General features: G+C 35.1%; 1 protein-coding gene across 4 annotated transcripts; it reads right to left on the reverse strand.

Moving 5' to 3' along the window:
* Window positions 1–13,779: 13,779 nt before the first annotated feature.
* On the reverse strand, window positions 13,780–20,967 carry MTERF1 (mitochondrial transcription termination factor 1). 4 transcript variants are annotated; one of them, XM_016161317.2, is made up of 3 exons: window positions 20,712–20,934; window positions 20,282–20,341; window positions 13,780–16,184 (listed from the first exon to the last, which is right to left on the reverse strand). In XM_016161317.2, exons 1-3 carry the CDS (start codon window positions 20,756–20,758, stop codon window positions 15,023–15,025), a joined length of 1,269 nt encoding a protein of 422 aa, XP_016016803.2. In that variant the 5' UTR covers window positions 20,759–20,934; the 3' UTR covers window positions 13,780–15,022. The 4 variants fall into 4 exon arrangements, with proteins under 4 accessions (XP_016016803.2, XP_016016805.2, XP_016016806.2 ...); XM_016161319.2 differs by having other exon boundaries at window positions 14,925–16,184; window positions 20,898–20,967; XM_016161320.2 differs by having other exon boundaries at window positions 14,925–16,184; window positions 20,887–20,945.
* Between the last annotated feature and the right edge of the window lie 5,837 nt (window positions 20,968–26,804).

The raw sequence follows: 26,804 nt of genomic DNA on the forward strand, positions 1-26,804 counted from the left end.
ATAAAATCTGAGATCTTTCACCATTCTTGACAAAGATCTGTAAAATCAAAATAATATATATCAGAACCTAAGAGATGTAGTTAAAGGAGTGCTCAGAAAAATACACATACTCTTAGAAATTTATATTAATAATCGAAAAGAAGAAAATAAATGAATTAAGCATTCAGCCTAAAATTTTAGAAAAGGACAATAAAAAAAATAAGGAAAAAAAAGGAAGATAACAGGAAGAAAATATTAAATAGAAAATGAAATAAATGGCAGAACATAGTTTTTAAATGTCAATTCTTTAAGAAAAATAAATACATTAGATAAAACATTTGTGATTTTAACAAAAAAAAATTGGGGAAAGCAGAATTATATTTTTAAAAGAAGGAAAGCTATATAAATAACCACAAAATTGAGGCTATTGAAAGAACAATAGACTCCTTTGCTCAAATTCATGAAAATACAATTCTTTATAAAAATATAGCATTATCAAAATTGAATTCAGCAAAGATAGAAAACCTAATAAACCAATTATCAGTTAAGAAATGTTGTCAAAATTCATCAAGCCCAGGCAGTTTCATGGGTAAAACAATTAAGATAATTAAAATACTCTCTAAGGTATTATGGTTGTGTGTGTGTGTGCAATGTGTATTTTAATTGTTTGTAAAGACATGTGAAATATATGTGCATGAAAAATATAATGTCTGAGATTTACTTCAAAATAATATGAAAGGATAAAGAGATAGTGGGAGAGTGTATAGATGAAACCAGCTTGATCAGAAATTAATAATTGCTGAAATTAGGTGATAGGCACATGGGGTTTTATTATACTATTTTACCTACTCTCATATATGTTTAAATTTTTCATAATAAAAATGTTTCCAAATGCTCTTTAAACTATCTCAAGCAATAGAAAAATAAGGAAATTACCTGTAGTTTTTTTTCTTTTAATGAAGCCAGCAAAACATCAATACCAAAACCCAATATATATTGCACAAAACTACAGATTAGTATAATTATAAGTATCTATTCATGAATCACAATTAAATTATTGCCAAATGGAATTAAACAACACAAAAAATACAGTCTTACCAGCTAATTTCACATTCATTATTAGCAAATGTATTAATATAATACATCATATTAAGATAAAAAAAATAATCTCCATAGACACAAAGTGGCATTTGATAAATTCCTCATCTATTCTTCAATTTAATTAAAGAATTCTTAATATAATAGGGATAGATACTTGCTTCACACAATTTTATAAAATCATGCATCATGCTTAATTGAGAAACACCAGGTATGTTTCTATTAAAGAAAAAGAATGCCAATTATCAGCATGATTACTTAACATTGTTGTGGAACTACCATCTGACACAATAATTAGAGAAAGGAATTGATTTAAAAAAAATTAGGTAAAATGAAAAATAAATAAGTTGCCTTCTGGTATACAAACAACAACCAGTTATAAAATATAATGGAATATAAGATCCCATTTACGAAAGAATAAGATTAAATACCTATTAATAAATTTAGTTAGAAATATGTCAGAGCTATATAAAGAAAAACCTCGAAATGCTACACCCAAAAAAAGACTTGAAAAATGGAAACAATGTGACACTGGAGATATAGTACAGAAACAAACATTTCTCAGTGAAAAAAGAAAGGGTCATTCAATAAATGATGTTGAGATGGATCAAGTTTTAATTTTTTAATCATAAAACTACTAGAAGAAAACATGAATAAATTATTTTATAATATTAGAATGGGCAATTCTAAACTATGAAAAATAAATCCAATTACATGCAAATTAAAATAGTCTACATGGCAAAAATAGCACGATTAAAAAAGTTAAAAGTTAAGGAAAAAATTACAGCATTATCGCAGTCTAAAGTCCAACTTCCTTAATACATAAAGAGCTCCTCCAAGAAGATAAACAGTTCAATTAGGAAAAAAGTAAGCAACAGGCATAAAAAGGCAATTTAAAGAAAAATAAGTATGTGAGGATTTAAATATATGAAAAGATATCCAACCTCATTCATAAAAAAGTAAATGCGAATTAAAGTTAAGAGATACCAATTTTACCTACCAAATTGATAATGATCAAAAAAGTCGAAAGCCTGCTGTTGGTGAAGGAGAAATAGGCATCCTCACACATTGTTGGTAGAAATGTAATTGGTACAATTTGGCAATATCTATCAAAATTTTAAATGTACATACCTTTTGATCAACAATTCTATTTTTAAAAATACATCTTACAGATATTTGGTACAGATTAAAAATGATAAAGATATTCTTATACAAATGTTTTTAATAACTATAGATTAATATCCATCAATTAAGACTAGTTAAAGTTTGATACACCCATACAAAAGACTATTATGCAGCCATTAAAAAGAGATAAAGCAACACAATTACTAATACTGATCTCTAAACCATAAAAAAGCAAGTTAAAACAATAGTATATACTTTATGCTATAATGTAGGTTAAAATAATATAGGAATATACATACACACATAGGTCTTGTATAAACACTGACTGTCTCTGAAATGTCCACAATAAATTAAAAGAAAGAATTGTCTCTGTGAAGATGAATTAGGTGGGCACAGGAAGGGGGAGACTTACTCTGCATTCTAAATCCATTTGTACCTTCAGTACTATAATCCATGAGCTCATATTACCTATTGAAACAATATGAAATACAGCATAAGAAAAATTTGATATTATCGATGTTGGTTTCAGTTTGAACCAGATGCCCTCAAAGGATCCATACTCTAAGGAAAAGGCTGCCCCTTATTTAAGAAGACAACAGTTTGCTTTTGTCATCTGCAGCTGGTTACGAGGCATCATACCTTGCCCAAATTCTGCTTTGTTAGCAGAACATATGGTCTAAAGCTGAGCTTTCTGATATGGTAGCCACTAGCCACATGTGGCTATTTAAATTTAAATTTTAACTAAAATATTTTTCAATTACAGTTGACATTTAATATTACTTTATATTAGTTTCAGGTGTACAGCATAGTGTATAGCAAATATCTGACTGACATTTATATAATTTATTAAGTGATCCCCTGAGGAGTCTAGTACCCACCTGGCACTATACATAGTTACTACAATATTATTGACTCGATTCCCTATGATGTATTTCACATAACTATTTCATAACTACCAGTTTGCACTTCTTAATCCCTTCCCTCTTTTCACCCAATCCCCTGAGCCCTGTCCCATCAGGCAATCATAAATTCTCCATATCTCTGTTCCTCAGTCTCACTAGCCACATTTCAAGTTCTCGAAAGCCATATGAGGCTAGTGCCAATGAATAAAACAGAGAAATCTCCATCATCACAGAAAGTTCTATTGGGTAGACTGGTCTAAAGAATAACATGCTAGTCTAATTTCGTCAACCCTTATGATTATTTATTTATTATTCATAAACTCCTTATGAATTAAGATTAATATTTTATATCCAGAAGTAAAAAAGAAGTTGTACTAAACACTAAGTGTATATAGAATAGATATAATTCTTAATTCAAAGTCCTTATCTTTGGACATCAAAAATATCATCAACATAGGCATCCAACTAAGAATTACAAATGTATACAACATAGCAAATCATGCAGTGCTTATTCCGTATATACATGAAACAATCTGAGAGAAGGATTGAAAGTTTAAAAAACACAAAAGCACTATGCTGGAACTGGAGGTGGGAAAAAACATAAGAAATCAGGTTTAGGAACAGAATTACAAATTTTTAAAAAGTGTAGGAAAGCAGAGATTGAGAAGCAGCTGGTGGAGGGCTTTAAAAGTCAGAGGCTTGCATTTCATCAGAGGGCAACAGTGAAACTTCTGAAGAACTCCTGTTCAGCCTCTCACCTCAGCACAACCACAGTTGACCACTGCCTATTCTCCTCTCATGGGTTCCATGACTTTAGGTATTTCTAGTTTTTTTCTACCCAACCTCCAAATATTCGACAGCCATGAGAAAGAAGGAAATTCTGTTGCTTATGACAAGATGAAACTTGAGGACATTTATGGATGAAACTTGAGGACATTATGCTAAGTGAAATAAGCCAGACAGAGAAAGATAAATTACTGTATGATATCACTCTTATGGGGAATCTAAAATAAAGTAAACTCATAGAAACAGAGTAAAAGGGTAGTTGCAAGGGGCTGAGGATAGGGAAAATGTGGAGATGTCAATCAAAGGGTACGAACTTCTGGCTATAAGATGAGTAAATTCTGAGAATCTAATGTACAGAATGGTAACTATAGTTAATAATACTGTATTATATATTTACAAGTTGATAAGATTTTAAATGTTCCCATTACAAAAAAAAATTATATATATGCAAGGTGATGGAAAAGTTAACTAACCCTACTAACAATCATTTCACATTATATAAATATTATCAAACAATCATGTGGTACACCTTAAAATTATAGAATGTTATATGTCAATTGTATCCAATAAAGCTGGAAAAAATTTAAAAAGAAATTCTTCTCCAAACTTCACTCAAATATCCAAATGACTTATCTGACATGCCAACTTGGATGTCCCACCAGCATCTTGTCCAGTAAAGGGCTTTTAATAAACCCCAGCAAGCTTCACTTGGGGCACTATAGAACTAACTCACATGCAGAAGGTCTGAAAGTTGCTTAGTTCCCTTGTCCTCTACCCATATCCTGTGGAAAGGCATGCTTGGGCCAGTGTGTCTGGACATACAATGTGTATATCCACCAATACAGTAACCTTATGCCATTCCCACTATTGCTCTCAGTTTTTAGTGATCTTGTGGGTACAAACTATATATTTGGGGCACTTTGTTCTCATGGAAAGTGCCTACCAGTGCCAGCGACCCTCCTAATATGTGGAGAACTTTTGGGGTGGGGTAATGAAGTGCAGCCTCTCCCACCTTGGAGAAAAGAAGCCATCAGTACCAACTCATTGCCAGCCAATCCACAGGATGTCACTGGCAGTCATCTTTCTTATCTCTCCACACATCACAACTTTAACATGCCCAAAGCTTAATTCTGTAGTCCCTGTATCTTAAATTCTTTCTTCTCCCCAATTTGTTGCATCTCAAAAGGTACTGCAATATACCCATTGCTCAAGCTAGAAACCAAAGGGTTATCCTAGAATCCTCCCTCTCCCTAATTCCTCACATCAAATTCATCACCAAATTCTATACAAATGCACTGTCCAATATATATAGCTATCATTAGCCACATGTGGCCACTGAGCATTTGAAACCAACATGTGTGTTAAATATAAAATACACATTGGATTTTGAAAACCCAGTACAAAAAGAAAATGTCGAATACCCCACTAATAATTTTTATATTCATGATGTGTTAAAGTTATGTGTTTAGAGGTATTAGGTTAAATAAAATATATTATTAAAATCAATTTCACCTATTTCCTTTTACTTTTTAACAGTTATGAGAAAATTTTAAAGATATATTTGGCTTGTATTTGTGGCTTACATTACATTTCTATTGGACAGTGAAGCTATTCAGTGTATCCATCAATGTCTCCCAAATCTATTGTCATTAAATCTATCCATCTTAACTCAAGTCACCATCATTTCTTGCTTGGACTATTCTAACGGTCTCCTTATTGATAGTCATTCCTCAGTTGTCCCATTCTGATTCTCGCAAACCATATGAATCATTTTCCAATGTATTATATTTCTTACTTGCTTATATCTCTCGTTTCTTACTGTCCTCAAAATCCAAACGTCCTATCATAGACTTCAAGGCCCTGCACACTTTGATTCCAGCCTCCATGTCCCTGTCCATCCCTATCGTCTCATCTAAAGTCACTTCCCTCCGCCAAGCACTCACTATTTTCCAGCAGTACTTGGCATCCTTCATTCTCTAAGATGTACTAAACTTATACCCTCCTGGGCCTTCACACCAACCATTCCCTGTGTCTGGAATGTTCGGCTTAGCCCTTTGGCTTAGAAGGAGATATCCTTCTCATCCTTCACATCTCAGATTATATATTAGTTCCATAAGAGGTTCTCCCTGATTAGGGTTTAATCTAAAGGTTTCTGTCCTTGATTTTTCTTCACTTTTCTCAATTCATGGTTACATATTTATTTGTATATTTAACTATTTGTCTCTCTTCCTCTGCCAGACTGTAAACTCCATAATAGAAGCCAGATCTGCTCAGCCTACCAGTATAGATCCAGTGTTAAGGAAATTATATTAGAGGCAGCATATAAAATATTTAAGAGTAAAAATTAGAGAAGAATAAGTTAGAAATAAAAGCAAATGAATTCAAACAATTGCCTAGAGAAGAGTACGTCGGAATTAAAATTGATACTAGAGAAAACTTCAGTTCTGGATCATCTGTGGACAGATTCAAGTATGTGATCCAGAAACATTCTATTATCTCTTATTTCTAAATAGGCCAACATTGGCCAAGGGAGCCAATCATTCTTTTTATCACAATATTAATTCAATGTGATTTGGAGATGAGTCTCAAGTTATACCTCCTCAAGTACTCCTCTTGCTTTTCTTTGCAGTCCTTGATAATCTTTCCAGGAACTTCTGTCATGCTAAGTAGAAAGAAGATGGGATTCCCTGGTAACCTGATGATCCCTCCTGGGAGGCCAGTTCTCTTCCCCATAGTTCTTAAATGGCATATTCCCTTAACCACAGTAGATCAGAATTGTCAAGTCTCAAATTTATTTAAAAACAGGTCATAAATGGTGTGTGATATGGAAGAATGCTATTTATAATAAATAGGTTTGAAACAGTTATTATATGATAATCTAGTGTCAAACACAATAGTTCATAGTCTATATTCAACAAATACATGATGAAAAATTATTTAATTAATTTTAGCTAGAAGAGAGATATTTTCCACATATGCATAAGAAAAAAAGACTGGAAAATTATATCACAAAATGTTAACAGTTGCTATTTCTGGGGTATTGGGATTAAAAATACTTTTGTGCATGTGCTTTTCTATATTTTCCAACATCGTATTATTATATAATCATTTTGCAATCAGGAAAAAATATTATTTTTATAGACAAACCAATAAACTATCAAAGCTACTATTGAGCTTTTCTAGGCTCCCAACAGCCTCAATTTTGGCAGTGACTCAGACTGTTGTGATTATATAAATGTTTGATTGGGAAATAAAGAAGGAGGGTGAATTTAGGTCCTCTGAAGGGCCTAGTTGGTCAAGCCATTACCTAGGTGATTACCTTGTTCACTGACTCCAGGGAAGAAAGTAAAGGAGCACAAAGCAAAACCTAAGTGGGCAGTAGCTGCACCTTGGGGAGAAGGGGAGAGTGGGGGTGTAATGGGAAGGTACCTTCTCTGTCTTAACAATAATTCTGCTCCACAGTTTGTTATCAAGTCTTCAGATATCAGGTAAAGTGTGAACCAGAATTCAACTTGATGAAAGCACAATGCAGACAATAAATATATGATAATCACTTAACCACAGAGGTTTCAACCTCTTTTGTAACTACCACAATATCTAGGGCATGCTTTGTATAAATGGTGTTTTATACTAAAGATATTTTACTTTTATTTCTAAGTTTATCATTCTCCCTTATATATTGATTCTCAAATCTAGAACTGTTCACCCAATGATAGTTAAGTGAACAAGGTCATCAAAGCAGTTATATTAGATGCCATGGGAGACCCGAGAGCATATGTATTTGTCTGCAATGTCTTCTAAACAATAGAGAAACCAGGTACAGTTTATAATGTGTTTGATAAACAGCATTTATTCTCACAACAAAATCTGATTACCTCACTTCAGATGTCACCATTAAAAATTTTGTTAAAAAAAAAAACCAAAACCTCCTTAAGCCCACAAAGGGATAAAAAAGTTAACAAAGGAATAATTGTATCAATTACAGAGATTTGGAGACCATAATACTTTATGCTGCGTTTTATATATAGACACATAACAAACGCCATACAAGTTTAAAGATAAAAATTAAATAAGATCAAAGGATCTGGCAGTAGTAACTGAGTAAGTGCAAAGATATCACTGCATAATATTTTTAAACATTGAGATTAAAAGTCCTCTAATTATATCATTTCAGAACTGAGACAATTAAACAGTGGAATTTAAGAGGAATGAACAACCATTCAAGGAAAACAGCTTTTGCATTCTCTTAGACATTAAACTATCAGGAAAAATATGTATATATACAACAGTATCAGTTTATTTTCTTTCAGCTTGAGGCTGACAAAACCTACAGATAAAAAGGTCCCCTGACAACTCTCTTTTGGTATTCAAAAGATTCTTTATTTAGTTTCAATTACCAGTCAGATTTACAGACTTAAGAAAAAGTATAGCTGACTAGAAAACTGTATAGCCAAACCCATACACATTCCCCCAGTTCATGAAGTTCTTTGTACAAGTAAACAGTGTGATTATTTGTGGGACCCAGATTTAGGACCCAATTTTAATTATTTTATCAGTTATTAATTTTAATTATTTTAAAAGTAATTTTGTTTAAAAATATAATTTTAATTATCAGGTATTCATCACACACACTAAGTGGAATTTTATTCTGGGAATAGTTTATCAGATTTAGCTAAATCAGTAAGCTTCGGCCATGTGTATCACGATTATAGAAAATGCAGACAAATAGCTTCAGTCAGGAGAACTAGGCATTCTGAAGCTAGGCAAGTCTGAGAGATACATACAAATATGCACAGTGGGCAAGTGTGGACCTAAGTACACTAATTTTGCCACAGACACTCTAGTTGATATTCACAGTGTAACAGGACAATAGTATTCCCTAACTGCAGGAAAATAGAATGGAAGGAAGCCTCTAACTTGGGCCCATGCACCCTACTTTCTTGAGAAAAGGAGTCTGTGTGTGGCTGCCAAAATTGTAAATCCAGTCAGTTTACTAATCAAAGAAGGACACCAGTGGGACTCCAACAGAGGCCTTGTTCTCTCATGGAGAAGGCTGAAGTCTAAGTTTATCTGCACTTGTGGAATAGCAAGAACAAAGCAGGAGCAGCTTCTCTCTTGGTAAACTCCAGCCAAGGGTCCTAGTGGATCCCAGCCAAGAAACCATCTAGAAAAAAAAGATGTTGGTATTAGAGTCAGGGTCTAACACATACCATAGCCCAACCTGAGTACTAGTCATTAAGCCAAGGCAGAGGCTGAGGGTACAGGGCTCATGACTGCTCCACTTAGAGTTTACCACCAATATTTTTTTCCAGATGACTTCCCAGGTCTCCCAACACCTTTACTGAAAAGATATACTGTTTAATTCTTGATATCAATATAGAAATATAAAGTAAAATACATTTAAGAGAATTGAAAAAGGCCTACACACACACACACCATGTGAAAATTTAGTTCCAGATAGACAGCATTTCAACTCAGTGTTGAATGGATTGTTCAGCTTTACTGAGGTATAACTGAAGCATACTAAACTGCACTTATTTAAAATACACAACTTGATATGTTTTGACATATTTATATTAACAAAACCATCACCATAATGAAGGTAATGTATACATCACCCCCACTTTCCTTATGCACCTTGGTAATCTCTCCTCCATAGCCACCCTGACCCCACTCCGCTACCACCCCAGACAACGAATGATCTGCTTTCTGTAACTATAGATTAGAGCATTTTCTAGAATTTTATTTAATGGAATCATATAGATTGTATTCTTTTTTGGTCCGGCTTCTTTCATTCAGCATAATTATTTTCGGATCCACACAGGTTGTCGTATGCACTAATCATTCATTCTTTTGTATTGCTGAATAATATTCCACTGCATGAATATATCACAATTTATTTCTCTATTCACTTGTTGATGAACATTGGGTTGCTTTCAGATTTCGGTTTTCACAAGCTGTTACGAAGTTGCATGTAGAAATCTTTGTATGGACATGATGCATGTCACTGTTAATACCAATGTATAATTCAAAGCAAAAAGCATTAACTACAACCAGAGAGAACTTTATACTGATATATACCAAAAACATATTAGTCAAAAGCCTTTAAATAAGCCTTCAGAACTTCCCTTGTTTTCAAGGATCTGTCCTGAACAAGACACCAGGCCCAGATGATTTTACAGGCAAGTTCTGCTTAGCTTTAAAGAAATTGATATTTCTCACCCTTTTCAAATCGTTTCAAAGCTTGGGGGAAAATAATAAGCTTCCAAATTAATTTGTAAGTCTAGTACAATCCTGATTCAAAACCTAAGTGGCAATTTCCCTATACTTAGAAACGAGGGACCTACCAACCAAAACTTCAATCACAACAAGGTGGAAAGGAAAGCTATAGATCAATCCTCCTGTGAATAATAATAAAAATGTTAAGTAAAATATTAGTAAATTAAATTTGGCATAGGTTTTATTTCAGTAAAACAAAGGGTGATATGAAGAAATCAACTGATTCACTAAGGGATTAAAAAGAGATGATTTTAAAAAGGATTTTAAAAAGGATTTTTCAAAAATTCAAATAAACTTCTTTGTGAACTAAGAAGTAAAAGATATTTCCTCAACCTCATGATAAATAGGTTGGCTGGGACTTTGTTTCTTTGTATTGTTTGAAGGCTTTTACAACAATTGTGTATTGTCAGAGAATTCATTTCCACTGTAAAATAAAGAGAAAGGCAATCATGGTGGGCATAAATTGAGGGTACCTTGAAAGCTGGTGAAGGTGGCACTGGGGTATTAAAAATGGAAATGGAAGAACTATCATACCATCATATTAAAACTTTCCATAATCAACACAAAGAAGTTTGTGTACATAAGCTCATTAATCTTCACACAATATTGCTATTAAGGGAAAACAAATTCCAAATATCTGATTAGGGGTGAAACTGAGTCAGAAAATGGAATTCCATCAGTATGTCTTCTATCTCTACACAAAATTCCACTCAAAAATTAGTCAAAAGTCTAAACAAAATTTTTTTGCCTTTTAATTAACAACCTCTGTGAAATGTGGGGAAAAAGTGTGAAAGCAAACAGGTAGAGAACAATGATCTTGAAAACACCAGAAGAGAGTGAAGAGGTAAGTGCCATTGGAAGAATACCAGAAACATGAAAATGAGCAAGATACTATGGCCTGATCATAACATTCACCCTAAGTGCATTCTTCTCAGCTCTGATCCCACTGTAGCTCTGTCCTATACCAGGTCCCTCGGTCAACAGTAAATAAACCAAGGAATGAACAAGTGACCTCAGTCCAGAGACCTCTGAGCCTGTCACCTGGTGGCCAATCTCATGGAAGACCTAGTTCCTCCGGAGATGATCCATTATGAATCACAGCTCACCCCTTCCCTCTCCAATGTTGGGCAACTGGGCTTCTTCTGCCATGATTTCTTCCCCCAAATCTAACAATAATACAGTCCTGCTATCCTGCCTTGTCTGTGCCAAACTCTCCGTGGACTATGCAACAACTGCCTGTTATTAAAGTTGTGGCTAGGGTTCTGCCATCAACAGATTCTCTCTTCCATCTCCACTGAATCATATTTCTGGGTGTGAAGTGTGGGGCATTACAGTCCACAGAGATGGAGCCAATAACCAAGTTTTTCACATATGCACACACACAAAAACACTATATTATTGGCTCTGTAGCTACAAACCTTGTATCTATTCAAGCCTTCGAAATTACATGATTTAAAGAGAGAAATGACTAGTTTAATAACCCAATAAACACTTTTATATATACTACTCATTTTTCATTCCTTCCTGCTAAGATCATGATGAGGAAATTCATTTTTTTCTCTTTAACCTTTAATGTTGTCCTATATTCTGTTATTTGAAAATCTTCAAGTTTATTCCAGTAACGTAGAATGTACAGATGGTTTCCATTAAAAAATGTAGTATTCCAGATACATTTAACATCTGAAAACAGAAAAATGCAGTATTCCTAACATTCGTATTTTCCAGAGCAAAATTTTAATTTATAAAGTATACCAATGGTAGAAAAAGTAATAGTATAACACTGTGGAATATTGAACTAATCTAGATGGTATTTTCAAAAAAAATTATTAATGTACTAAAATTTACTCTACCTAATGTTGAGAGATTGACTACAGAAATCATGGTTTATCTATGACAGAATTTCATACAACCATTAAAAACCATGTTACAGGTGAATACTTGATTCTGTACTTAATTACTAAAGAATACTCAATATGCTCACAACCTATTAACATTTTTAAAAAGCAAAATAAAATATGCAGTTTGGTCTCTATTTAAATATATATGCCACATATCTACTCATATTATAACCATATATGGATATATTCTGCAAAGAAAAACAAGAAGAGTCCATCAAAATATTATCTATCTCTGGGAAATAATATAGTTTTTCTTTTCTTTTTTTAATGATTTCCATTTTTCCCCATTATAAACACAAATTTTTAATTATGAAAAAACTTAAAATTTTTATAATTTAAAATTTTTTTAAGAACTGATTCTCCCTTAATCAGACTCAAATCTTAAAATGACATGTTAATATTGCCTGACAGGCATCATCCACTTGTTTCTACAAAGCTGTCCCTTCTCAAACCCCAAACGAGTGATGTGTTGTACTTCTATGCATCCCACATTCTCCTTGGCCATTGGCAACTGTTGCTGCTAGATCATTTCTTGTCAACCCAGGTATAATCCTCACAACCAGTTGATGTCAAATAAATTTTTATCTCCTCTGCCCACCTCCCTCAAGTTCCTTATAAACTTGTTAGATCCCAAAGCAATCTCTCATAAAATACTCCCATACAATTCAGAAGACTGAAGGAATTAATACTTCATGTTTTAAGTCATAACAATAAAATATATTCCCAATACTACTACTGTATCTATATGATGGAATATTATTTGGCAATAAAAAGGAATGGCATACTGATAGGTGCTATGTGGATAAACATTATGCTAAGTGAAAGAAGCCAGTCACAAAAGACCCCATTGTAGGATTCCATTTATATGAAATGTCCCAAATTGGCAAATTTATAGACATAGGAAGTGGATCACTGGTTGCTTGGGGCTAGGAAGGTAGGAAGGGGATGAGGAGGATTGACTGCTAACGGACACAAGGTTTCTTTTAAGGAGCACAAACATTTTCTAAAATTAGATTGTGAAGATGATTACACAGTCCTATAAATATAAAAAATATATATTGAACTGTATACTTTAAATTGAACTGGGTACATGAATTATATATCAACAAAGCTGTTTAAGCTGTTCTAAAAATAGTACTGTAATTATTACAGCTGTTACTGAACAGTTACTATGTGCAAGAAACTTTAGAGACCTTATATCATCTGATTCTTACCAATTCTACAAGATCAATTTTTAATCTTAGAGATGACAAAACAAGTTCAGTTAACTTAAAATATGTATAAAAATTTACACAGCTAGTCAGGAATGGTACCCAGAAATATCACTCTAAAGAAACATCTCTCTAAAGCCCACATTTTCTAAACTATGCCATGCTTGCTATCAAATAGCGTTTTGGAAATAACTATGAGTATCGCTGACATACAAATGACCTTGAAAAAGCAGGCATTTTGTTTCTATCAGTGGTGGGAACTGGTTTTTTTGAGGCAACAGATAGGAAATAAGGCTTAAAAGGTTGAACGTCATTGTTATTTAATTCAAAATCCATAAATGCCTCTGGAAAACAAAAGTTCTTAAGGTCATGTAATTTGTCCCTTCTTTTTCAGTTTATATCAGAGCTAGACTGATTTGTCTTTTTTTAAGTCACTGCCTCTAGAAATTTCTTGTTCTTTGTATTAGATGAAATGCCAACAAAATAAAAATACACAGAAACTTATACCATTTCTTTAATCTGCATTCACTAGACAAAAATATTCTTTTAGATTTTATTACTCATTTAGTTTTTTATCCATACATTTAGAGGATTTTACAAACACTAATTTATAAGCCATTCCAGAAAAACAGTTGAATAAAAAAAGTAATTATATAAGGAAGAAATACAGATATGATTCTGAAAGAACTATATATTGTGACTTCACCTACAATGCAACTAATGGTCTATTTACTTGTTATTCTACATGCTGCTGTAACAAATTATCACAAATTCAGAGGTTTAAAACAACACAAATTTATTATCTTAGGGTTCTGTAGGTCAGAAGTTTCACAAGGGTCTCATTGGGCTTAATTCAAGGCCCTGGCAGGGCTGTATTTCCTTCTGGAGGAGCTAGAAAATGTTTCCTTGCCTTTTCGATTTTGTAGAAGCCACCTGCATTCCTTGGCTCATGGCCTCTTTCTCCTTCAAAGACAGTTAAGAGTGAGCCAAGTTCTTCTAAAATCAAATCACTTCCAACTTCCTCTTTTACCTCCTTCTTCCACTTTTAAGGGCCCTTATGATTACACTGGGCCTACCGAGATAATCCGAGCAATCTCTCCATCTCAAGGTCCTTAATCTCATCTAAGTCCTTTTGCAATGTAACATAATATATTCATGGGTTCTAGGAATTATGACATTGACAGCTTTGGGTAGCCATTATTCTGTCTACCACAATTGCCCTTGTCTTCAAAGAAATCAGGATATTCCCATATTAAACTGAGCCTAACGGGCGTCATGGGCATACTAATGGTTTAAATAATGTAGGATGAAAAATCACTCCTGTTTCGTTAGATTTTTACTAGTATTCTATTGTGAACATGAACCATAATTAAATATTTAGGAAAAGGAGAAATAGGTTGCCATTCAAAACCATAAAAGGAAATGGAACTAAAAAAAAGCAGCTTACTTTGTATTTTCTATCTTTCTATACATTGCTCTGCCTTGGTGCTCAGGAAATACCATTTACGTAGCCTTTATCATACAATAGGATATCGTATTAATGCAAACTAGAGAAAAGGTACCTGGCAAGACTATACTTGAGCATACTGACAATGAGTTTTATAAACTTTTAAAATATTCAAAGGATGATCATACATGTATTATGTAGTTAAGAAATCAAACTTTTTTTAAAAGACCCAAATTCAAAAGGAAGTGATATCTCTACATTTTCAGATTGACTTCTTTAACGCCCCAGAACAATGTTCTAACAAGTGTTTAACTTTTTCAATTTGGCTTTATATCTTTTTTGACTCCAAGAGAGAAGAGCAATGTTTGATGTACTCAAGTTATAACCGGCATTTACCAATTCTTTGATTCGACTTTTTAAAGTACTTATGCTTGAATCCAAAATCCGAGGATTTTCAATTATTTTTGAAATGCTGATTTTTTCTTCTATGAGGCAATCTATTTTATCATTAAACTTTTTCTCTCCCAAGAAGATCACATCTGGATAACTCAAGACAAACTTCTGTACTTCCTTTTCAGTACACCCAAGAAGAAACAGCTTCTCTTTGATATTTGTGTAGTTTCTTTTGGCATAGTCATTGGAAAGGTCTAGGATTTCAGCTCCTGGGCCACATATCAGAATAAGCAGCTCCTCATTGTTCAGGTTGAAAGTTGACTGTAAAAACTTAATGTTAGCTTTGACTCGTTTGGTGCTCTGAATTAAAATGAAAGGGTTTTTAAAAAGTATCTTCCTAACAAAATCTATGGGATCACTGTGACCTAAAGATAAACAGACTTCTTGCAAATATTCAACCATCTGTTTATTCAAATCAAGACTGTTGGAAAAGGTACGTGGTGCATTGGTCAATAATCGACAAAGGCATTTACGGGTCAGTCCAACTGAGTAGAGAAACTTTATATTATTCTCTAGGTTTAGGTTATTATTAGACCGAAAAAAGGATTCAGGAGAACGTTCCAAAATATTTACAATTTCAAGGTCTGATGTCGTAATTCTTCTCCACAGATCCCACCGTTTTGATAGATTTTCAGGTGTGCGCGTTATGGCTCGTGGATATCTTGATATTATGCTAGCAATCACTTCTTTGCTGGCTCCTTTGGACAGAAGGAACATCTTCAGGTCTTGCTCATTAATACCCACCCTATTGAAAACGCCAGGCTGTCGTTTCTTCGCCATGTCAACATCTACTCCCATAGTAAGTAAGTTATTAAGCAGCTCATTCTCCAAAGGCTCTCTGTCATCATCACATTTCACACCAAAAAGCCTAAATGAAACTGATTTGAAGAGGATTTCTGATGAAAATCGGATCATCCAACATCTTGAACCAAAGAGAAAGTTACTTCTCATATCCAAAAGGTTCCACGGTGCCATCATGGTCAAGTAGCCCCAACCTTTTGGAATGCTGTGTAAAACAACATATGCATTATACAAATGCATGTATTAAATAACTAAAAGACTATATTATGATCCTATGAGCATCATAGTCATTCCTATGAGACACATATAGCTCCAGATCTCTCAGTGCTATGGTAACAACTCAGCCACTATAATCCTACTCCCTAGCTCACTGCTTCTGATTATCTGTGGGCCTGGGGTCCATACATTCTTAACATAAAGTAGTATAGCACCATCGTTGCCCTAGAATTATCTTTACTTTTATCTTGGTCTTTTTATTTGGCCTTATCTCCCTTGGCTACCCAAAACCAGCTGTCCCTCTCTCCCTCTCCATCTCTGCTTTATCCTCTTTGTTTCCCAACCTTTGGCTTACTCTTACTAACTCATGTGTTCATTTCTACCTTGTCTCCAACTTCCCAGATCTTTGGCCTTGCCCCTGCCCATAGATACCAGACTTCTTTGTGTCTGTTCTCACATCCTGGTTATCAAAGTCTAAATCAAGCCCTGAAAACCAAATCTTCAGAATACCTAAACACTTTTCCTTCTTTTTTTTTTTTAGTTTTATGGCACTCTTTTTAAACTCAAGTTATTATTAGAGTCTTAATTCTTAGCTTAACTAGACTCTGGTCATCAGCTCCTGATCCCAATCCCCATCTCATTCAGTTTACTTTATTGCCCTCCTTGGTTGTAACCCAACAATCCAAACCAATTTTCAAAATGACTTAACTGGGATATTTAAACCAAATAGTCCACATGTGGAATTGTGCTGCGAGATGGCACATGAACATTCAAAAGTTGCTTTTCCCATTCCCCAAGCCCACCACAATACGAAAGACTAACCCAGGGCTCTCTGCATCTGTTTCAAAACACATAAACTTTGTACAAGTGGCTAAAACCTCAATAGCTCATTTTCTTGATCATTTAGAAATGAATCATGAAATGTATGAACTTATATATGATAGTTATCATAGGTCCCTACTAAAACAAGCATTTCTATTTATAAAAAATATTTAATGAGGAAAGCAACAGAAAAGTAGTCTTGTGTTATTCAACTTATCAGATGGTTTATGTTACTAAGCTGCTCAAGGTCTGAATTAATCGACACATATTTTAACCATACTTTCTCCTTTTCAGACTATGCAGCTGTGACAAACTTAGTTCTTGAATACTTACTGCTTACAATAGGCTCTTATCACTTAAAGGAGGCACTTCCCTTTTCCTCTCTCCAATTAAGCATAAAATTGAAAATGGAGCTAGCTGTTTTCAACTCACCACTGATATCTCTGGGCTTGAGATACCACTTTTAAGATTCATATCAAAAAAGACTCTCCATCTACCCTCTTAATTACTCCAACTTAACAAGAACCTGGATTATGAATACAAGCTGGGAACAATCCTGTAGCTCAAGTAATCTACAGATCCTCCAAGAACTGGAAAAATATTCTCAAACTACAGAATCAAATAACATTCAAGCAAAAATGCAAGCCACTTTCCAGGTAAACATCAAACAACAACAAAAGCACATTTTAGATTTCCCTATGCTGAGTTCACTATTCTTTACTTCTCCATAATATCACATACTACTCTGTAACTATATAGTTTTCCAAAAATGCATGAATTTAGAAACTTAAAAATAAGATCCTCCTTTTAACAAAAGAATGAGGGCTTGACCTGGCGCAGCTCACCAATCTGTTCTTTTCTCCAGATGTTCAAGGGTGACCTCTACTGGATAATGGGACAGAACACTGACAGCTGTGGATAAGACCAGTCTTTCCAAAAAGGGATGGTAAGATGATCCAATGAGATTAAGAAGAAAACAGTAAAACTCCAATTTATATTTGCCTTAGTATTTTAAAATTTCCACTTTCTATATGTGCTTTATAATGTATACAATAGTAATGTAAAACATGTACGTAACTAATGGGTAAATATACTTACATATACAAATATACATAGGTATAAACCTTTCTTATTGAGAATGTACAATCAAAAAGTCTGAATGCTACTACTCTAGACAACACACCCTCTTGAGATTACACTATTACAAACAAGGCTGAACAAGCGACATAAAGTTCAAAAGAAATTACACTCATGACAGACTAAAAGTAAGTGAAAAAATACCTTCAAATTTCTTAACGAAAGAGTAATAAATGAAGGTTTCTCCTGAATCTGTCATAGGTGATTTTATGTCTTTGCATATAATTCATTCTCCATGGAATTATCTTTCACACAAATTAACACATCCAAAACCAAAATGATCATCTTTCTCAGTCCCCAAACTAGACTTCCTCTGATTAATGAAATCACCATCACTAACCTAAAAGTAACTCAAGGTAAAAATATAAAAGCTCGGCCTTCTTTTCCTCAACCCCATAGCCACATGCTGATTCATCTTCTTCAGTATCTCTGAACTCGTTTCTCAGCTGTGTGCTATTCCCTCACCTGTGCTGTAACAGCCATCTAACTTGCTTCTCTAATATCAGTCACTTAAAACTGCCTCTGTAATATACTTGTAAACCAAAGATATAATTATGCTCCTCAGTCCCTGACTGAAGATCTCTGTAGCTCTTCCCTAGAAAGTAAAATCTTTACACTGACCTTCAAAGTCCTTACTACACAGTTCCAACGACCATTCTAGTTAGCTTCTATTCTACAACTTTACCACTAGGCACCAGTGCCTCTCCAACCTCTGGTCCTAAACATCTTTGTCCATCCTTGTCCCTGCCTTTGCTTAAGATGTCTTTTAGAAAGACCTATCCTCCTGATGTCTATCCACAGTATAAGGTCCCATTAAAATACTACCTTCCCACAAATCTTTACCTTAACAAATATGTACTGTTGAAATGAATCCTTTGTTTTATAATAATTTACTACTAAGGAATCTAAAACTAAGTATTCTATTTCTACAGGAAAAATAAAAAGAACTCAATTGGATTTAGAACTGGTAACTAAAATTTGGTTCTGATTATAATACTATAAACACAATAAACTGACCTCCCCCAAAAAAATATCATGAGCAGTCTCAACTAAGCTTATAAATAATGTTAACTAAGATCAACTGTTGATGAGCATATGAGGAAATAGGAAAAATTTTTCATATATCACTGCTTGAAGGGAATTTGGTACCCTCCATCACAGCCTTTAACACAGCATTTCCACTTGGAAATCATCCAGAGAAAATAAATAAATAAATAAAACAAGAATATACATTTATTATAAAAAACGGATGACCATCATATTATTTGCTATAGCAAAAAAGAATGCAAATGGTCACCCATAGTAAAATGATAAACTGTGGTAATTATGCAATATAATACTATACAGCCTGTTTAAAAAAAAAAAATGAGGCAGATCTAACACAATAGAAAGATGTCCAAGATATTTTAAGTGGCAAACTGTATAACGACGTGTCAAGAGTACTACTGCTTACATACAAGGGGGGGGGGGGGACATTAATACATAGAGAGGGAAAAAATGAAAGTTATCTCTAATTAATGGCAGCTGTGTACTAGTTCTGAAATATTAACATATTATTTAAAGCGTTATTTTGCAATTGGGCAAGAAATTGAAAACAAATTAAAACGGCCTAGGAGTTCAAAAACATAATAATACATAATAATACATAAAAATACATATTACCTTTTTTTATTTTTCAGTTTTCAACACAAAAAAAGTTATACCTGATGAATATCAATGCTACTTTACTCTTTTAGCACCCAATCTCTATCCAAAATACTCCTATTACATCTAGGAAGGTAATTATTTAAATACTCCAATGCAAAAAGTATCGATTACGTCCACCTACAAATTTCAAAAGTAATTAATACTCCAAAATGTATTTCATTCTCAAATTGACGTTTTAATTACCCAAAATCACGATTGCCAAGGCTTAAATCCAAAATTAACGAACACTGAAAATCTGTGTACCTGTAACTTGTGAGGTCTAAGGAATAAAAGGATTTACATTGCCCTGTGCTCCAGTCACCTGATAAAAGGTGCTTTTAATGGAAATGGCTAATCACTGGCCTCATAGTGTTACATTCCAGTTAGCCTTCTTTTGATAAAACAAACTGTTTGGAGATCTTAACAACAATGCATTCTCACCTCATTTGTCTTAAGAAGACTTTACATTCCTCTAGAAAAAAAACTGGAAAACAGCTGTCCCTGGAAATGGCAAAAAAAAAAGGGGGGGGAGGGAGACAAAATATGGTCAGGACTTCATAAAACAATAAAGAGCTCAATCTCAACTAACAATGCATACTGTTCTCATGAGGGCATTACCTCCTGCATAACCATCTCAGAGATACTGAGAAAATGGCAAGTACATGCCTGAGTATGATGAGAAAAGGTAGCAGAATAATGAGTAGTTGTAAAACCAGGCTAAATTCTTTACATAGTCTTACTTAACCTCACAAATTAAAAATGTAGGCATTATCTCTAAAATTACAAAATCGGGGAAAGCGCCAAGTTCCCTTACTAACTTGTCTTAGCTAGGTGAAACGTAGGGTCAGAACCCAGGTGAATTTTCCTTAACTCAAAACCATGGTCATTCCACAAGTTCCATTCAAGGGTTCTTCCCATCTCCCTTCCTCCCACAACGACATTTCTGCAAAGAACTGCGCGAAAACTGGACTCCGCTATACATTAAAGTCACCCAGACCGGCTTCTAAAAATAAAAAGCACAGCAGCAGCAAGCCACCAACAGCAACCTGTACTGTACCGAAGAGCCGGAGATGACTTTACTTCCGCCTCTGGGTCTGGAGCGGAACAGAGGGAAGAAATGGACGACTAACTTCCGGCCACGGGCAGCGCGCAGGCGTGACGTCATCCGCCTTGCGCGACTTGGCTACCGTGCGGCCTCCCTCAACAAACTAACGTGAGGACACCAGCAGGGGGCAGCAGGAGACTGTGGTGAGCGCCGTGAACCGCCTCTGAGGCGGGTTTTGGTGGGCGGGAGGGGGCGGGGCGAAGCCAGGGGCTGCCGTGCTCCATTACCTGCCGGGGACCCGGGGTGGGAAAGTCGTTATTATATCCCAGAATTTTGCAGCCTCATAGAGCAATTACTAACGCGATGCCAATGAACACCTAGGCGTGTATTGCAGGAAATCGCGTGCGATCCGAGGCTTGTTAACAATCCCAGATTCTTTGCTGAGCTACCTTGGAAATCCTTATGTGGCTGGGAAAGCAATTCACGTATATTGCGATTTAACTGCTTGTAGCATGGTTACTTCGGATTCTTTTGAAATCGTGACGGGTTTGGGCTATTTCAGTTAAAGTTTATCAGAAACAACCTCCCCAGCAGATGCATTTTGGGGGGCGTCGCTTTAAATCTTCCTCGTTCCGTCAGTCTCACCTGGGGATGGTAGCAGTGTGGATTAAGCTTCAGTTCAAGGCAAGTCTGTTACCTCCAAAAGAAAGATTATACCTAGATTAATTATCCGGCTGCCAAGTTATCTAACGGAGGAAGTGGTGGCCCTTAGGAAAATAGAAAATGGGAGCGAAGGTCCATCCTGAATTATACTGCAAGGAAGAATTTCCTGAATTACCTTACTCTACGTAGGAGCATAATGGTAGAATTTTCTTCATCCGTTTTCTACACCAATGAATCGCCCTTAGATTACTCCTTGCCAATATGTCGTTGTCACTTTGTTTTGAATTAACTTTCTTTTTGTTGATTTTAAAGATAAAGATTTACTGTTGGAACTTTAAATTGCTAAGTCTGTCTAGTAAGTGAAAGTACTTAACTGTAGTTCCTCCAGATAGAAAGTAGTCCTGAAAAATTAGAAATGGGTCCTTTATGTAAATTTCTTAAAAAAAAATAAATAAATATATTTCTGCATGTCAGGCCCTCATATCCAAGTTAATATGTACTATTATGTATAAATATATAAATTTATATACATAAATATATAAATATTTTAACTATAAACTGCTTTACAATTAGACTAAAACAATAAAATCTTTTTCAGGCATTATTCAACTTCAGATTTTAAGAAGACCTTTGAGACTATGGAACCCCAATTCTCTTTTTATGGAGGAGATACTAAAACCCTTAGAGTGGGAGCCAGCAAGAAAATGCATGTCTTATACCTACTTCCTTGACCCCCAAGTCTGCCATAATTGATACCACATGCTTTGTTGTACTGACACAGATCATCAAAGGTTATTTCAGACTTCTCAGGGGACATCACCTAAATGTGTTCTGAGTGATACCTTGTAGGTAATGGAGATTGATTCTTTTGAAAATATGTTCCATATTACCTATTCAAAATTTTGTGACTACAAGCATACTTTAAGTGCATATTACAAAACGCCGAAAAAAATAACAACAAAAGTATAATAATGGTTGGATTAAGATGGTGTGTTATCAATTATTTTTTCCTTCTCATATTTCTGCAAGAAGGTTTAATGATTTGTGAAATGTCGTCATTGTCATTACCTCCAATAAGAGCAGCGACAGCTACTTTGTCGTCATTAGTGTGTGTTACAGTAGAACCTGTGTCTACCTTGCCTGTATTTTATTCATTGATTCAGTGAACATTTATTGAGCAACAGCACATTCCAGGCCCTGTTTTCAGGGTGGGGGTATATACAGTGGAAAACAAGACAAAGCTCCTATCCTCCTGGACCTCATTTCCAATAGCAGGTCTCACTCACTCCACTCTTCTACATTCTTCCCCGTATCTCCCCTTCCCAAGGTCATAGTTGACCCACAACCTGACTCAACTGATGTAATTAAGAAAAAGAAGGTGTAGTCGGAAATACTGGCGGAAGGGGGTAGTGTTGTACGTGGGAGAAAACCAGAAGTAGGGAGTAAATGATTGTAAAGGAACAAAGAGGAAAAAAAGATGTGATGAAGCAGTTGCAGTATGGTGGACAGTTTTTGCTAGAAGCTGTTCTAAAGTTTTCATCTTTCTCAGCTTTTATCAAGGCTAAAGTATTTCAATTTTTTAAGTTAAATTTGTATTGTAGTATATTTCTTTTAAAGTTATTTTTTTTCTGAAACAGTGGTGATATTAGATAGTACATGTATTTTTAAATGACCGTGTTTGAGAAAAGAAAAGATTGCTGAGTCTGTATTGGAGCATCTCCTTCCCCCTTTTTAATCCAAAAGCCTGCAGCACAGACTCTGGACCCTTCTCTTCACGAACTGGACTTAGACATGACATGTAGGGGAGAGGCTGAAAGTCAGCTTTGAATACAGAATCTGTGCTATATTCAGAAGCACCTCTGACCTCCTGTAACTAAGGGGCTTTTTTGTTTTGTTTTGTTTTGTTTTGTTTTTACTGCACCAAAGTGCCTGCCTGACCTATTCTGCCCAGGAAGTGTCCTTGGTTTTTTTCTCCAGACTTCTGGAAAGCCATAGCCATTTGGTTGACCACTCATGTTTGAATCTCAGCAGACCCAATTGAGGTCAGAAAGGAAATGGCCCTCCACTCCCCTCACCTTCCACCCAATACAACAACACCCACAGACTCCTGGACTTTAATAGACAAATGCATCCCCTAGCCCACGTTGACTTTCTAGTGAGACCTGCCAGCACCCTACCAGTTTCATCTGAGTGACCTCGGGAGAACATCAAGTCTCTTCTCCCACTCTTTTGCCTGTAGTTGCTTTGTGTGTATGAAAACAAATGAAAAAACTATGAATTGCTTAAGGCAGAGAAAAACAGTACCCCGTGCTCACAGGTTAACACTCTGTTTTCAAACAAACAAACCAAAAAAAGCAAGCTTCTTTTCTCTCCTTTTCAAAATTGATTTTCAACAACCTTAGATTTCTAAAGTTTTACTACTGATAACTTTCTTTCTCTGAAATGTGCCTGACCAGGGTCTAGAGAGACTTCATGAGTCAGTTTTCCTGCTTCCACACTCATTACCACAAGGGTCTGTGGTGAGGAAATGGATACTTTGCCTGGCAAATTTGCTGATTCAAGAACTGATATGATCCTGCATTCCCATAGTAGTTAGATTGCCACCATCAATCAGCAGGACAGATGTTGGCCAAGAGAAACACCATGATTATTAGAGATCCCATTCAGCCTTGATTCTATTCACCCTGGGGAGTTTAAGTACATTTTGGGGGGAGGTTGTTTCATCCTACAGCACCATTCCTTTAATTACTATAAAGTGATTTTTAAGCACTGGTAGAAAATTTTATCTTAGCATAACAGGGGAGTAAATAATAAAAAAATGGAATAAAACCGTCCTTGTTTAAAACTTCTTATTTATAATATTTCTTGCAATTTCTTACAGTATTTCTTAAAATTTTGCCTTTAGAGGTTATTCCTTTGTATTTACAGCATGAAGATTTTAAATCATAAACATATTTGAATGGGGAAACAAATTCAATAAACGGTCAGCAAACTTTTTCTATAAAGGGCCAGATAGTAAATATTTTAGGCTTTGTGCTCCACGTACTATCACGTATTATTCTTTTTTCCTTTCTTTTTTTTTACAACCCTTTAAAAATGTAAAAACCATTCTTAGCTCAAGGCCTGCCTGGCCACAGGCCATAGTCTGCTAACACCTGCACTAAACTATAATGAGCTACTCACATATACCTGTGCTCCTCACATATACCTGTGCTCCTCACATATACCTGTAACTTAGTTTGTTGACTTAAAGGCATCTAAAGACTAGGAATTTTGAGAGAAAGAACATAGAAGAGTAAAAGATTAACAATGTCTGAAAATATTCACATAATACTGCCAGGTACTATTTTAATCACTTCACCTATATTAATTCATTTAAGTCTATGATGGTGTCATGAGAATTTTCCCTTAAAAAAATAAGTCAGGATTCAGGTAAACATATTTTAGTTCAAACTCTACAGTTTTTATAGAAATGTGAAAAATGGAAGCTGAGCTTAAAGAAATATTAAATATCCTATCCAACCCCCTTATGTATAGGTAAGGAAAATAGGCTCGAAATGGAAAAAATTACTCATCTAATAAATAACATTTCCAGTTAGTGTCTGTATTACAGAATTTGTTCAGTTGCAAGTGACAAAACTACAACTCAAACTAACTCAAGCAAAGGTGAGGGAGACTTTTTTCTCTCAGTTTCTGCCTGTATATAAACTTCATTCTCTCAAGCTCTTCTATGGAACAAGATATATAGCAGGTATCCCTACGGTTGTATCCTTTTAACTGGAAACTCAAGGGAAAAGAGAGAAATTCTAACTGTTAGTCTTAAACATGAAGTCTAAAATAAAGACTCTGTTTGGCTTTCCTTGAGTCATGTGACCACCTCCATTGTTTCGTGGGAAGGGTGAGGGTGGCAGGAATAATGTGACCGGTGGTTCCGGCAAAACCATTTGGAGTTAGGGGGAGGCAGTTCCTCAAAAGAAAAGAGGTGTTACTATTACTAGAACGAAGAAAGGGAAGTTGGACAGACAAAAACATTTCTCTCTGCTACAACAGTGGAGAGCCGGAATAGGAGTTGAGATCTTCAAACTTTCATTCTCATCCTCTTCTCATTCCTCTATTTATTCATTTAACATTTATTTACTGAGCGCTCTATCAGGATTGTATTTAGCTGCAAGTATAGAATCCCCAGTCAATGGTGGTTTACAGAGCAAAAAGTCTAGACAGAGGAGTTAGTTATTGGCATTATCTTAAACCATGTAGTTACAGTTTCCCATCTCTCCCTGAAGACTTTCCAAACTCCTATTAAAAATAATCTTTTCTACTTCTGTATTGCTGTAACAATGAGTTCAATAATTGTGAAACTTGCATTCATTCTGCCTTGCGTAGAAACAGATTTGGTGCATAAAACTGAATCTCCTCCACTGTTAGCAACTCCCGAGGGCACAGACTAAGTCTCAGCCATCCTTACGGAATCCAGGTGCCAACCATCCACCCATTCTGTGTCTCTGCCAGCTGTACATGCTCCCTGCTGGACCCAGAATTCCCAAACCCAGAAATTCTCTGAGTTCTGAGAAAGTAAACCACATCACCTGACAACACCAGTGAACAAAGTAAATCACTATAGGTTTTGCTGAGGGGGTTACATAACACAACACACAGAAAAGCAACCTACAGATCCCCCATTGAACTCACTGGCTCACATTTTCTTCCTTCTGGATGTTCCTGAAGACTTCAAATTCCTCTCCCCACCATTTTGCCCAAATTCAGCTGTGTGCCAGCTCCATCTCCACACTGCACACCCAAACCCAGCTAGAGGTTCAGTAAAATAAAGTCCCATCTAGGTAACGAGTCCCAATCTTCTTAGTAGTGGGGGGTTCAAAATAGCAGATAATATTAAATCATGCTTATAATAGTTAACATTTATTGGATATCATGTCTAAGGTGCTATTATCTCAGCAAGGCATGTTTTATTGTCTCCATGTTACAGTTAAGAAAAGGGAGGCATGAAGAAGTTAAATAAATAGCCCTATGTCATGCAGCCAGGACAGAGGAACCAGAAATCAAACCCAGGTTTTTTGAATTCAGAGCCTGGGCCCTTAACCATTAAATTCAACTAACCTCTATAGCACCTAATACAATGCCTTCCCTAGTAAGCGCATCAAAATGTTGGTTGGATTAAATTTATGTATATTTCTAAAAAATCATCAGAAATACTCTAGCTTCTTAGATTTCTTTTTTTTCTAGCTGCAAAAATTTATT

Source organism: Rousettus aegyptiacus, unplaced genomic scaffold (genome assembly GCF_014176215.1).
Source record: "Rousettus aegyptiacus isolate mRouAeg1 unplaced genomic scaffold, mRouAeg1.p scaffold_m13_p_13, whole genome shotgun sequence".
Lineage (NCBI taxonomy): Eukaryota > Metazoa > Chordata > Mammalia > Chiroptera > Pteropodidae > Rousettus > Rousettus aegyptiacus.